This window comes from Gavialis gangeticus, unplaced genomic scaffold (genome assembly GCF_001723915.1).
Source record: "Gavialis gangeticus isolate Ggan-Ray unplaced genomic scaffold, GavGan_comp1, whole genome shotgun sequence".
Lineage (NCBI taxonomy): Eukaryota > Metazoa > Chordata > Crocodylia > Gavialidae > Gavialis > Gavialis gangeticus.
This window is the reverse complement of record NW_017729022.1, coordinates 61,305,142-61,317,103: the sequence shown is the minus strand read 5'-3', so window position 1 is coordinate 61,317,103 and position 11,962 is coordinate 61,305,142. Positions and strand designations below refer to the sequence as shown.

Genomic DNA, 11,962 nt, shown 5'->3' with positions numbered 1-11,962 from the left:
CGCTCCGACACCGAGGTGCCGCCGCTGGACCTGGGCTGGACCGAGCGCCCCTTCTACCGCGGCCTCGGCCGGGTCGAGCTGTTCACGCAGCCGCGCAAGGACGAGGCCACCCCGCACCTCAAGCAGGTGGCGCGGACCATGATCCAGCAGGCGCGCAAGGTACGTGCCCGGCCCGGCCCGGCGGCTGCGGAGCCACGTGGCGCCGCCGAGCCGCTTCCCTGCTCCGCCCCGGGCCACGAGCTGCAGGAGCCTGGCGAGTCGTCCCGATCCAGCCCACCCGGCACAAGCCATCGTCTCCTCCTGCGTTGCAAACTTTTTTGTGCCAGGACCCATTTGTACACATGGATGCCCAGTCCCCCACTCCTGACCTGCTACCTCCACCCCCAACCCGTGTGGGTGCGTTGCCCCTTGCAAGCTGAGCTGTGAGTTCCCCCCCCCACCCATGTTTTTCTTCTTTAAAGGAGAATCAGTTCTTAAAGTTTGCTCGCAGACCCTTTCATATATTTTTTGTGACCCACTTCTGGGACATGACCTGCTGTTTCAGAAATGCTGGTGTAAGCCCACCCTCATAGGCAGCTGGTAGCTCCAGAGTTGGGGAGGGGGGGCACTTGCTCCCCCAGCAGCCAGTCAGCAACTTGGGGGGGCGTCCCCCACAGCTGATCACCTTGTCGGGAGTCCTTGTGCGGCCAGTCGTGCCACTGGCACGTCTGGGTCTGTGCAGTTAGCTGCAGGGGAACCCCTCCCACGATGGGCTGCAAGGAGCACTTCTGGTGCCCCCACTCCCCAGTCAGTGCTCTCAGGGGGAGCACCAGTACTCTTGCCTGCCCATCGCCTAAGCAGGAAATGTTGACTGTCAGGGGGTGCACCAGCGCTCTCAGGGTGCATGTGCATCCCCGTGTACCCCCTACGCATCACCACTACCCTCAAGTGACTCCCTCTGCACTGCCTGGCTAGAAACACACTACTGCTGCTTTCAGACAGTTGGTTTTCAGTTGTGGGTGGAGCAGGAATCAAAACCATTGGTCGGTAGTCCCTTCCCACCCCCTTTATCACCCCCTGGATAAGATGGGTCTCCACATCTCTTGTTCTGTAAGGGTGCAGGAAGAAAACTGGGGAAGGGCTCAGGGGGATGATAATGAGCCATGAAGTCAAGTGACTCTGTGCTGTCCAGGAGGGTGCTGAGCCACAGGTCCCTGTATCTCATGCCCTCTTGGGGTGCACAGTTGCTTGGACTGAAAATGAGACAACTGACTTGGTTCCAGCCCTCCCTCAGGCAGGGGCAGAACTAGACTGTTCAGAGAGGGGGATACAGAGGATGAGGTGCAGCCGCACATATAACACAGCATACTTTTGTCCCCAGTTACAAAGAAACTAGGAGCTTTCCAAATATGCCAGGAGCCAATGGCTGTGTTAGTCAGTGTAAGAATGAAACAAAAATAAATAGCACTTTACTGGAATAAGTTCAGAACAATCTTCCAGGCTGTGAAATGGGAGTCTCATGACCAGGAACAGCACAGCAGAACAAAGGCTAGTTTTATGGATGTCACATCCAGACCATTAAAAAAGGAGAGAAGGTGGTTAAGACCTGTGGAATGAAGAGTTGACTTGAGTCTATGATAATGATGATCCATTAAGGCAAGTGATTCCCTCAGTGCTGCCTGCCTAGAAATGCTGCCACCACCAGGCAGTTGGCTATCAACTCTGGATGGAGCAGGAGTCAAAGGGGGACATGCAAGTGCACCAGTGTGTTTTCCCCCTGCCCCACCACCACCACCTGGATCTGTCACTGCCAAGGCTAGCACTGAGTTGTGGGTCCCTGCATCTTGTCCTCTCCTGATACACAGTTGCTTGGGCTGAAAACAAGATAATCCACTTGATTCACAGCTCCCTCAGGCAGGGGCGGATCTAGAAAGTTGCAAAGCTGGGTGCAGAGGGTGAACTGCAGTCTCACATAGGAAACAACACACATTTTTTCCAGTTAAAAAGGAACTAGAATCTTTAATAATACACTACAGGCCTGTCTGCAGCACTAAAATATCTTCATTAGCAGCGGCCTTACAGACAAAAAGCTAGCTTTGGTGAAGCATCCAGACCAGTAAAAAGAAGAGAGGGTTGTTAACACCTGTGGAATGAGTAGTTTAGAAGGGCTCAGGTTGATGATGATAAGCCATGAAGGCAAGTGACTCCTCTGCTGCTTCTGCTGCCAGGCAGTTGGCTTTTAACTTTTGAGTTGAGCAGGAATCAAAGGGGAAGTGCAAGTGCACCAGTGTACCCCCTCTGGATCCACCCCTGCACAAGAGGGCACTTAGCCACAGGTTTCTATATCACATCCTCTCTGGGTGTGCAGTCACACCATCAGAATCGTGCAACTTTACTTGGATGGCCTAATGCTATTAAGTCTGATTATATTTTTTTCTCATTTAAATTCCAATAGCAGCTAAGGGCCTTAATTGGGATCTAGGCCCCACTGCTATGCACTCACACACACGCAGTAAAAAAAGACAATCCCTTTCCTTCAAGGCTTTGCCGTTCAGATCTATGATTGACGACAGACGAGGTGGAGATGAATAAATGGGGGTGAGGCCAGGGTAATGATGAAACACAGGCTCTTCCTGCAGTCTATGTGTGCTTACAAGTATGATTACTCTTGCTAAAATCTGTACAATTACTTTTACACATGAGTTCAGCAACTGCATAATGCTTCTCAGGATCAGAGCTACAGAGACTGAACTCCCCCTTCCCCTGCAAAAGGGTGGTCCAGTAACACCAGACTGAGCTAAAACCAGGCAACCAGCTTGGTTCACAACCCCATCAGGCAGGGGGTTGGACTAGATAACTCCTGGATAGGGTGACCAGGTTATTTTTATGGAAATCAGGGACACTGCCCCCTCCCCTTTTTTTTAACCGCCAGAAGACAGCGAGCGCCGGATGCCAAGAAGGATCCCCATTCCGAAGTGTTTTATTCGATGTCTTCTGGTGCTGGTCGTCCTTCGCTGCAGTGACCTCGATGACCAGTGGGACTCACCCCTTCGGGGATGGTTTTAACTTCAGGTCCCTGCCCGCACCCCATCGGGGGTACGGGCGCTATGCTCACCACTGGCCACCATCCACAGGTGGCCCAAAGAGACTGGCGGCATTGCCGTGATACATTGAGGACATCAAATAGGCCCCCTCCCCTCCAGCCAATTGGTGCCCAGGCAGGGGGAGCTGTGGCCAGCCCTGCCCACCCGCCACTTCCAGCTTCTGCTCAGGAGGAGCTGTGCCAGGCACTGCAGGTAGGGTAGTGCCAATCCAGGACTTTTGTTTCCATTCTTACTGGCTGGGATGGCCTACGAAATCCAGGACTGCCCTGGCCAAACTGGGATGTATGGTCATCCTACTCCTGGAGGTCCCTTCTAGCTCTGCTTCTCTCTGATTCTATGAGTATCTTGTCTCACCTCAAACCTGAGCCCTTACAGGTCACTAAGTGCAATGTCCTGCATTAAGTACCTGTGAATGATTCAAATTAACACATTGCTTCCCTGCAGGGGATATTGACTGCACTGTCATTTAAGCCTAATGCATAAATGGTTGGGCCTGTTTTGATGCCAGTCATATCTGAACCTAATCAGGGCTGCATCAAATCAGTTGTCTGTTTTTAGCCTTGATTGCAAATAGTACTATAAGTTTTGCCAAAGGGGTTCAACTAACAATTTGTGTCCAGGCCTGGGCTTCACCTTGTAAATGGGATTTGTTATGCCATCCCTCAATTTGTGCTATCCAAGTCTGATTGTGTGGCCCAGCCCATTGAAAGTTTCAGCTGGCTCTCTTCCTGATACTTTCAGTCTGTTTAAACTCCATGAGTACAGGTAGCTTAGTTTGTTTATAGGGTTTTACAGTGTGGTTTGACTGCTCGCTCTGTCTCTGGTTTTTGATTGCTAAATAGCCAGAAGCACAACAATGCATAATTGTTGCTAATGTTTGTCTTTGGAGTAAGGTAGTTCTCAGTTGCGACACTGGTTCTGTGCCTAAAAAATAAAGCAACAGGAAAATTCCAAGGGCTTTTAAGGAACAGGGATCTATTGGGAACAGGGACCTATTGAAGGCATTGGCCATGTCAAGGTGATGATTCAAGGAAAAGTCCCAGTTCAAACAGTTATTCCTTTTACCCAAATTCTTCCTGTATTTGCTGCTTATAGAAAGGTGACAAGTTGGGGAGCTGCTTAATCTTGCCTCATACCCATTCTGCTATCTGCTAGAGGTGGGGTTAATCAGTCACCCAATATACATAAGTCCTACACGATGATTTGCAAAATGAATCTGCAGTGAGAGATGGGGAGCATTTTTCCAGAAAGATATTAACCTGTGCACTATTCAACTGCCTGGCTGTATTCCCTCTGCCCCTCCCATGCACACATATGGATACTGTGTGCTGGATTACAGTTCTTTATTGTATGCATCATTAACTAGCTGGTGCAAAGTGGCTGTAAAATGCTTTCTTTTTGATGTGGTAGCATTGTACAGCCAGCCACTTTTACATCAGTGTTAAAATTCTATGCAAGAGGCTGGGTGATGAAAATGGCCTTTATTTCTGCAGTTGTGTCCAACAACCCAAATGCTTTTCTTCTCCTGATTTGGGCAAACTAGGAAGCTTGTGCCCCTCTGAGCCCGAAGGTGCTCACGTGCTTAACCACAAGTAAACATGTAATGGCCCTTTTTGGATAAATGGGCCTGCTGAGCTCATCTGAGCTGACCCTAGGAAATTAAATCCTGAGATGATTTCTCTTTTTCCTCAGCCCAAGGGAGCAGACCATGAGACTAAATAGGTGGAAATAATACTTGGCATACCAGTATGTCTAAGGCTTAAGGCATGTCAGTGTTTTACAAATATACATTAATAAAGTTTCCTCACCATTTTGAGATTTTCATCAATTCTTTATATGTCTAGAAAGAGCCAGGCATATACCTATGGCATTACACAAACAAGTGATAATATCCCTATGGTACAAATATAGATGGGGGGTAACTTTGGGCAGGGATAAACCCTCATATTTGCTCTACATTGTGGCTTTTCCAGGTAATATAAGGAGACTGCCAAGTAATCCTGCCTTGGCAGTAACAGTGCTATAGGGGTGGTGTAATCTTTAGATAATGGTGCCCTGTTGTCCCATTTTTCATGGGTTTATCCTACAGTCGTGCAGCTTGCTGGAGAACTTGAGCCTGGAGTTTAACTGAGGAGCCCAAAGCATCCTGCCATGATGCTGAGTTTCTTGTACTGTAATTTTGTTTTGCAAGACAAAGTGATTTTCTTCACTAAGGCTTGAGGTAGCCCCTGTGAACAAGAAGCAGTTTATCCCAAGTGGAGGAAGTAGAATGCAAGATATGGCTTGTTTACGAAGGAAAACTCATTTGTATTATTTGTATATTTAAAGCAGAATGACTATTCCAGATTATGTGGATACTCTAAACTCTAAGCCCAGATTTGTTTAATCTGCTTCAAAAATAGCTATTCTGCTTCAATCAGGAATAGTGAATCATTGAAGAAATTAAGATAAATTGATCGAAAATATGAAGTTAATGTGCATAAATTAAAGAATGGTAATACCCCTGTATACCCCAATGCCCTCAATCCACCCTCCCTTGATATTGAAGCTTATATTCAGGAGCCAAGGGAGCATAGTTTGTTATAGTTTAATCTTGTACGTGTTCCCCTGGGGTCCTGTATTCCAGTGCTCCAGAGTTGGCACTGGCTTTCAGTAGCTTTCTGGGCACAATTCAAGGTGCTAATTTTGATCCATAAAGCCCTGAATGGCCTGGGCCCCAGATACGTAAAGGGAATACCTCCTCCCTTATGTTCCATTGCAATCCCTAAGGTCAGCCAAAAGCAACCTCATGCAAGTAACATCTGTAACCCAGCTTTGTTTGGCAAAAATAATTAAAATATGTGGGAGGTTGTTCTTGGTGATTCCATCTCAGCTTTGATACTCACTCTCCTTTGAGGCATGCCAGAGCCTGTGAACTTTTTCCAGAAGTGCTGTAAGACCTTTTTATTTGGACAGCCCTGCACCAAGCAGGGTAAGATTCTGGGGCATTGTTTGGGGCATTGTTTTATTACTTTCTAATTAGTTTTAATATTTGGTCTGCTTTGATAATGAATCTTGTTTTTATTGTAAATTGCCCTAAGCATTTTTTTGAGGGAAGCATATGAATCAAATAATTCCATAAATAAAATAAAAATGCACAGGATATTTCCCTAAAAAATTCCCATGTGGCTGGTTCAGCTCCATTGGCATTAACATGATTGTGAGCTACAGGGTAGACAATACTGCTGTAGCTACTACAGCAACTTACAGCATTACTTAGAATGTCAGGAAAGCAACTGGCAGGCTTTTGACATTACTCCTGCTAATGCTGGACCTGAATCAGTGCTGGCAACAGTGAGAAAATTGCCTAATGTTTCTCTAATGTAGGCAGGGCCTATAAAGGTCAAGCCTTATAAGAATGTGAATAGGATCTGAGTCTTTCATGTTATGCTGCATAGTACTAATGCCATACCTTTTTGTCTTAACTGTTGCACTAGCGATTGCAAGCCAATATTATATTTAATGGCAGTACAGTGTATTGCCATTACCACTGGCTGGCCATGATTAGGCCTCTGTCATGCAGATGGCTGCCTGTCTGTAGCTTATGCGCTTTCTAATCACAGCTCATCTATATCAAGAATTTACATATCAGTGGTAGGTATGTTCAGCCCAATTACAGTGGCAGCTATTTTTTTTTTAACAAAGAAGAGGATATGCAATGCTCTGCCTAAGAAGGTGCCTAGTGGAGCAATGGTCCTGGGAAGTGGGTTGATCTGTCTATATGTTCAGGGAGAAGAGAGCTCAAGTGAGTCTGCTTTGGCATCTTTTTTTCCCAGATCCAGTTTGTTTTAAAGGCACTTTCAAAGGAAAGGGGTCTCTGGTAAGGATTATTTCCTATCCTGTGATTACTTCCCTCTGTGCTGCATTTCATCCAACCTTGTGCTGAAGTTAAACAGGCTACCTGATCTGTACATTAACTCTATTTAAGCCCACTTGTGCTACCTCTAGCCCAGGGGTGGGCAATTATTTCGTGTGGAGGGCCGCTTACTGAGTTTTGGCAAGCCATTGAGGGCCACATGACAGGCAGCCAGGGGCAGATAAATATTAATTTTCTAAATTTTTTAGGGGCCCCACAGGCTGGATAGAATGGCCTGGCAGGCCGCATCTGGCCCGCAGGCCACATTTTGCCCACCCCTACTCTAACCCCTCTTGGTTGACCTCTGTGTAATGGAGGCCCAAGAATTTAAAACTTGGTTAGGTAACTCTGGCTGCTTACAGATGTTAAAAAACCAAAATGCACTTTACTGGAAGAAGCAGAGCATTAGTTCAACCCAGCTCCACAGCTTCTGTATAGATCAGGCGCTTCAGTGGGGCTTTTTGGCATTTTTATTTAATAGCTGATTCAATCAGCTATTAGATAAAAACTCCAAAAAATGCCCCACTAAAGCGCCTGATCTATACAGACGTTGCGAGTCAGGTCCAATTAACATAATGCCTCTTTTGGGTATGTGCTGGTTTTGGCGCAGGAGTATGCCAGGTTTAAAATAAAGCGCCATTATGGAGGGGGGTGCAGGTAATGTCTGTAAGCAGCCTCTGTTCCCTGTTACTGTGGGCAGACCAAGACCTCCTACCTAAGTTGACTTCCTCCTCCATATGTAAATGAGACCAGGAAAACAGGAGACTCCTTTATTCACAGCCTTCCAAAGGCTAAGGACATACTTTCATGAAAACGGGGCAAGTCAGGACTTGATATTTCTAATGCTTGTAAAATTTGGGGGGAGACTGAAGAAGGAGAAGAGGAAGTTCAGATCACCTTTTGTCTATTGTGAAGAACACTAATAACTTCCTTTGCTGTGGTTACATATTACGTATCATCTCTGAATGTTTAGACTTCTGTGTTTTATCATATGCATGTAGCTTTTTGCATTTCTTTCAATTTTATACAAAGGTGTGTAGTGGGAAGGAGGGAGTGGTTTGATCAGAGGCATAACTGGCCACTACTGTTTCTTGGGCAGAACTGTCCCCCCCTGCACCTTCCCTGCAGTAGTACAGCAGCAGCAGCTAGAGGTTCATTGCTGTTGCTGGGGATGATGTAATTTCCCTTTTTTTGCTACCCAAAACTTGTGAGTTTTCTGGCTGCTTGACAAGCATGTTGGTGGCTAAAAAGAGATGACATATCTGTCATTAGCAACAGACCTCTGGCCACCATGGCTGTGCCTTTGCTGCTGCTCTCCCTTCCCTGTTCCTAGAACCAAAGCCAGGGCCACTGTTGGTAATGTGCAGGGCATGAGGGGGATTAGCTAGGATGACTATATGTCCTAGATTGGCCAGGACAGTCTCGGATTTCGGAGGCTGTCTCAGCATCCCAGCTGTTGAAGAAAATTGAAGAAAAATCCCAGATTGGTGGGAACCCCCTTGCACATGCAGTTCCCAAGTCAGGAGCCGGGTTGCTCCCTGATCCGAACTCCTCTGGGCTGTGAGCAGAGTTGCTTGCGCAGTAGAGTTGGAGTTAGGGCAGGGCTATGTATAGGAGTCACGGGGTCAGGGTCAGGGCTGTGTGTGTATATGTGTATACATGCATGCACCAGCCCCTTTGCCCCCATTGTGGATTTCCTTACCCCATCCCAGATTTCTCTCATATTATTATGATCACCCTAGGATTAGGAGGTAGTTGATGGGAGGATGAGGCACCCATTCCCACCCGCCCTCACCCCTTTAGGCAGCATCTGTCTCCCACTCTTTGTAATGCTTCTGGGTTTTATTTTTGAAAACTTTATTGTCTTGGGTATTTGAGGATGGAGATACTTGCACCTTCAAATGCTCACAGACCTGGAGATCAAATCCTGTCCTTCATTCCAAACAAGCTGGATGCATTTGAGCACCATAGGTCAGATTAGGAATATATTCCTTATGAACCTAGTCCAGGCAGCAGGGTGTTTACAGGACATCTCTAGAACAGAAGAATGAAAAACCCCATATTCCTAGCAATCTCTGACTTCTCTCCCTATGGTTTGTGTACTCGCCTCCTGCTGAGTGGTGGAGCTTTGGTTTTCTATGTGGTGTTGGTGAACCACTGTGAGACCAACTTGGCAGAAAGGTGTCATTGTGGAGACAAAAATTGATCGGCCTTTGATGTTCTTTAAGACTCTGAACAGCACCATTCCCTGGAATAGACAGGAGAGCTCCCAACAAGAACCAACAAGCCCCTTGCATGTACAGCGGGGATTGGGAACTTGGATGTACAGTAATGAGGTGGCTGGATATGTTCAGGCATGTGCTTCCATATACTTTAGTTGGCCCTAAACATATTCTGCCTGAGTGGCCTTGCACCTCTACCCTCTGGGTTTAAAACAGTGTGATGTACCCCTATCCCAACCTCTATCCATTCTTTTCCTCTCTCTGCCTTCTCCGCACTTCCAGATCATTGCAGTGGTAATGGACCTGTTTACTGACAGAGACATATTCCAGGATATTGTGGATGCAGCACACAAGCGCCGGATCCCAGTCTATATGATCCTGGATGAGGAGGGGGTGAAGTACTTTCTGGAGATGTGCAAGTGCATGGAACTCAGTGACTTCCATATCCGGGTAAGATACAGTGATATTCAGCATTGGAATGGAGCTTAAAAGGACTGCTATCTGTCAAGCAGGGGCCTGAAGGCAGCAGTCTGGGGACAAATCAGAGACTGTTTTGATGGAGAACCAATCCCTTCTCTCTGCCAGTCACAGCAAACTGAGGTGGAACTGGAGATCAGATACTGGAAGACAGAGACATGACAGAGTGGTTCTGTCCTGTAAAGAGGAAGACAAGGTAGGGAAGGACCTGAGCTAGGAGTATTCTGCCTGTGATAGGCGAGCTCTGGGTAGGGAAAGAGTGATTAGGCCATTGGGATCCAAGAATCTTTGGATGGCGAGAAGGTTTCCCACCCCACCACCCCTCAGGACATCCTGTCCTTCCTCCTGGGCTCCTTTCTAGCCTCGCTCTTCTCCCTTCAGAGCAGTAATTCAGCAGCCCTGAGTTTGGTATCTTTCAACAAGACTAAAAAAAATTAGCATTATCCACCCATCTCAGATTGGAGCTTTTTAGTCCATCTTAAATTCTGCTTAGTTCTTTGCTCTTTTTCAGCACACTAACCTAATCCTTGGATCCTTGCCTTTTCTACCCTTCTTCCTGGACTGTCCTGCCCCCCTCAGTCTGGTCATGCTGTTTTCCCACCTGTTCCAAGTGCAGTCAGCATAGCTCTTGGACTCAAGAATTAATTGCTTTGAGGTTAGTGTGAGGTTTATATGCCCCAAAAGACTTCTCTAAGGAGTAAAGGCCATGGGTCTCAAAAGAATAAGTCCAATTGTTATATCCCCTTAGTTCATTCTTCTAGCATTTATATGACTACTGATCCCATATGGGTACCTGGTATATGCAACCATATTTCTGCTGTAACCAGGTTCAACTCCAGAGGTAGCCCCTGGAGCCCCACTCAGCCCTTGCCAACCTGCTGTCTCTTTAGCCAATCTCCTCTTCTCCTCTCCTACCACACCTTAATGTTATTATCTTTTAGAAAAAGAGAGTTTGCCTCAGGGCTTCCCAAGCCTGATTTTACACTTCTGAGCTCAGGTGTCTCCACTCTTTGCCTTAAGGGTGAATTACATGGACTCCATCCTCCACAATACCCACGCCCATGCCTCGCAGGTGATACTTGTTCCTCTCTTTCTGTGCTGTTCCCAACACCCCTCTTGGGATACAAGCCCCCTGGCCCTGCTGACATATGCCTCTTTTGAGCTACAGGCTCCCAGCTTTCATCTTCACCCTTCCTGGGCTACAGGCTTCTTGGCCCCCTTGATCTTTGGCTGTGATCCCTGGTCTTTGGCCCCTCTCTCTGGGCCCTGGCCCTGCTCCTAGTTCCCATCCAGACTCATGGGCCCCTGGTCCTGCCAGTCTTCAGTTGTGGCCTTCCTCAGACTTCGGCCCCTGTCTCTGGACCCTGGTCCCGCTCCTGGGCCAGTGACACTGTCAGGCTCCCTGGCCCAGCTGACACTCACCCCATCTGGGCTACAGACCTCCAGATTCTCTGGCCCTGCCTATTCGGTCCCTTCTGGGCTCAAGCTCTTTCCCCCTCTGGGTCCCAGGTCACCTTTACTTCCTTTAGTCCCTTCCTCAAACCTCCAGAATTGCTGGTAACAACTCCAGTGTTACCTAAGAGCTCCTCTCTCTCTTGGTGGTCCTCAGGGCTAGATTGCCTGACCAGCTCTGGGCGTATATGCCTCAATCCCAGCCCCCTTCTGGTCAGGTGACTCTCTAATTGGCTCATGCCACACCTGCAGGCTGCTTCTCCTACTGCCAGCCTTCTCTTAAAATAGCAGGAGGGAACACCAACCCTCTTTCTACACCTACAAACCAACGTACACTATTGCCCTTTTTATAGAGTTAGATCACCTTCCATCAAGAGGTGCTATAGAGTCCTCAGCTAGGTCAACTGGTATAATCAGAGATCCTAAAAGAAAAAAGAGGAGTGGTGAAAATTAGCATGCAGACATTGAGCAACAGTTGATCCTAGCTGCATTGTCATCCGTCATCTCCAGTGAAGGAGTTAATCTCTTCATGCCTTGTTTGGACAACTTTAAGACATACTAAGGTTTGATGAAATGCATGGATGAGACTCCTAACATTCCACTGGAGGTCGTGCAGAAGTCATGCAAGCTGCTACATATTCTGCACTCTTGTACCTGCTAGGCTTGCCAAGCCTACTCATGAGGGCTGCTAGCCTTCAGTGGAATTGCAGGAGTCTCCAGCATCTGTACCAGCCATATGCAAAAGGATAATGGATGTAAAAAAGTCACACCCAAAGTTCTGGGGCTTTTTTTTTTGGGGGGGGGGGGGGTTGCCTTTTGTTTAGGGAACTTCT

The 11,962-nt window shown here is 47.4% G+C and overlaps 1 protein-coding gene across 1 annotated transcript in view; it reads left to right on the top strand.

Moving 5' to 3' along the window:
- Positions 1-11,962, top strand: part of FAM83F (family with sequence similarity 83 member F) — a 27,760-nt gene that overhangs the window by 376 nt on the left and 15,422 nt on the right. The window contains exons 2-3 of the mRNA XM_019515151.1: positions 1-159; positions 9,483-9,650. The exon at positions 1-159 is cut by the window's left edge and continues 79 nt beyond it. Coding sequence (XP_019370696.1) covers positions 1-159; positions 9,483-9,650 — 327 coding nt within the window. The remainder of the gene's footprint in view (positions 160-9,482; positions 9,651-11,962) is intronic.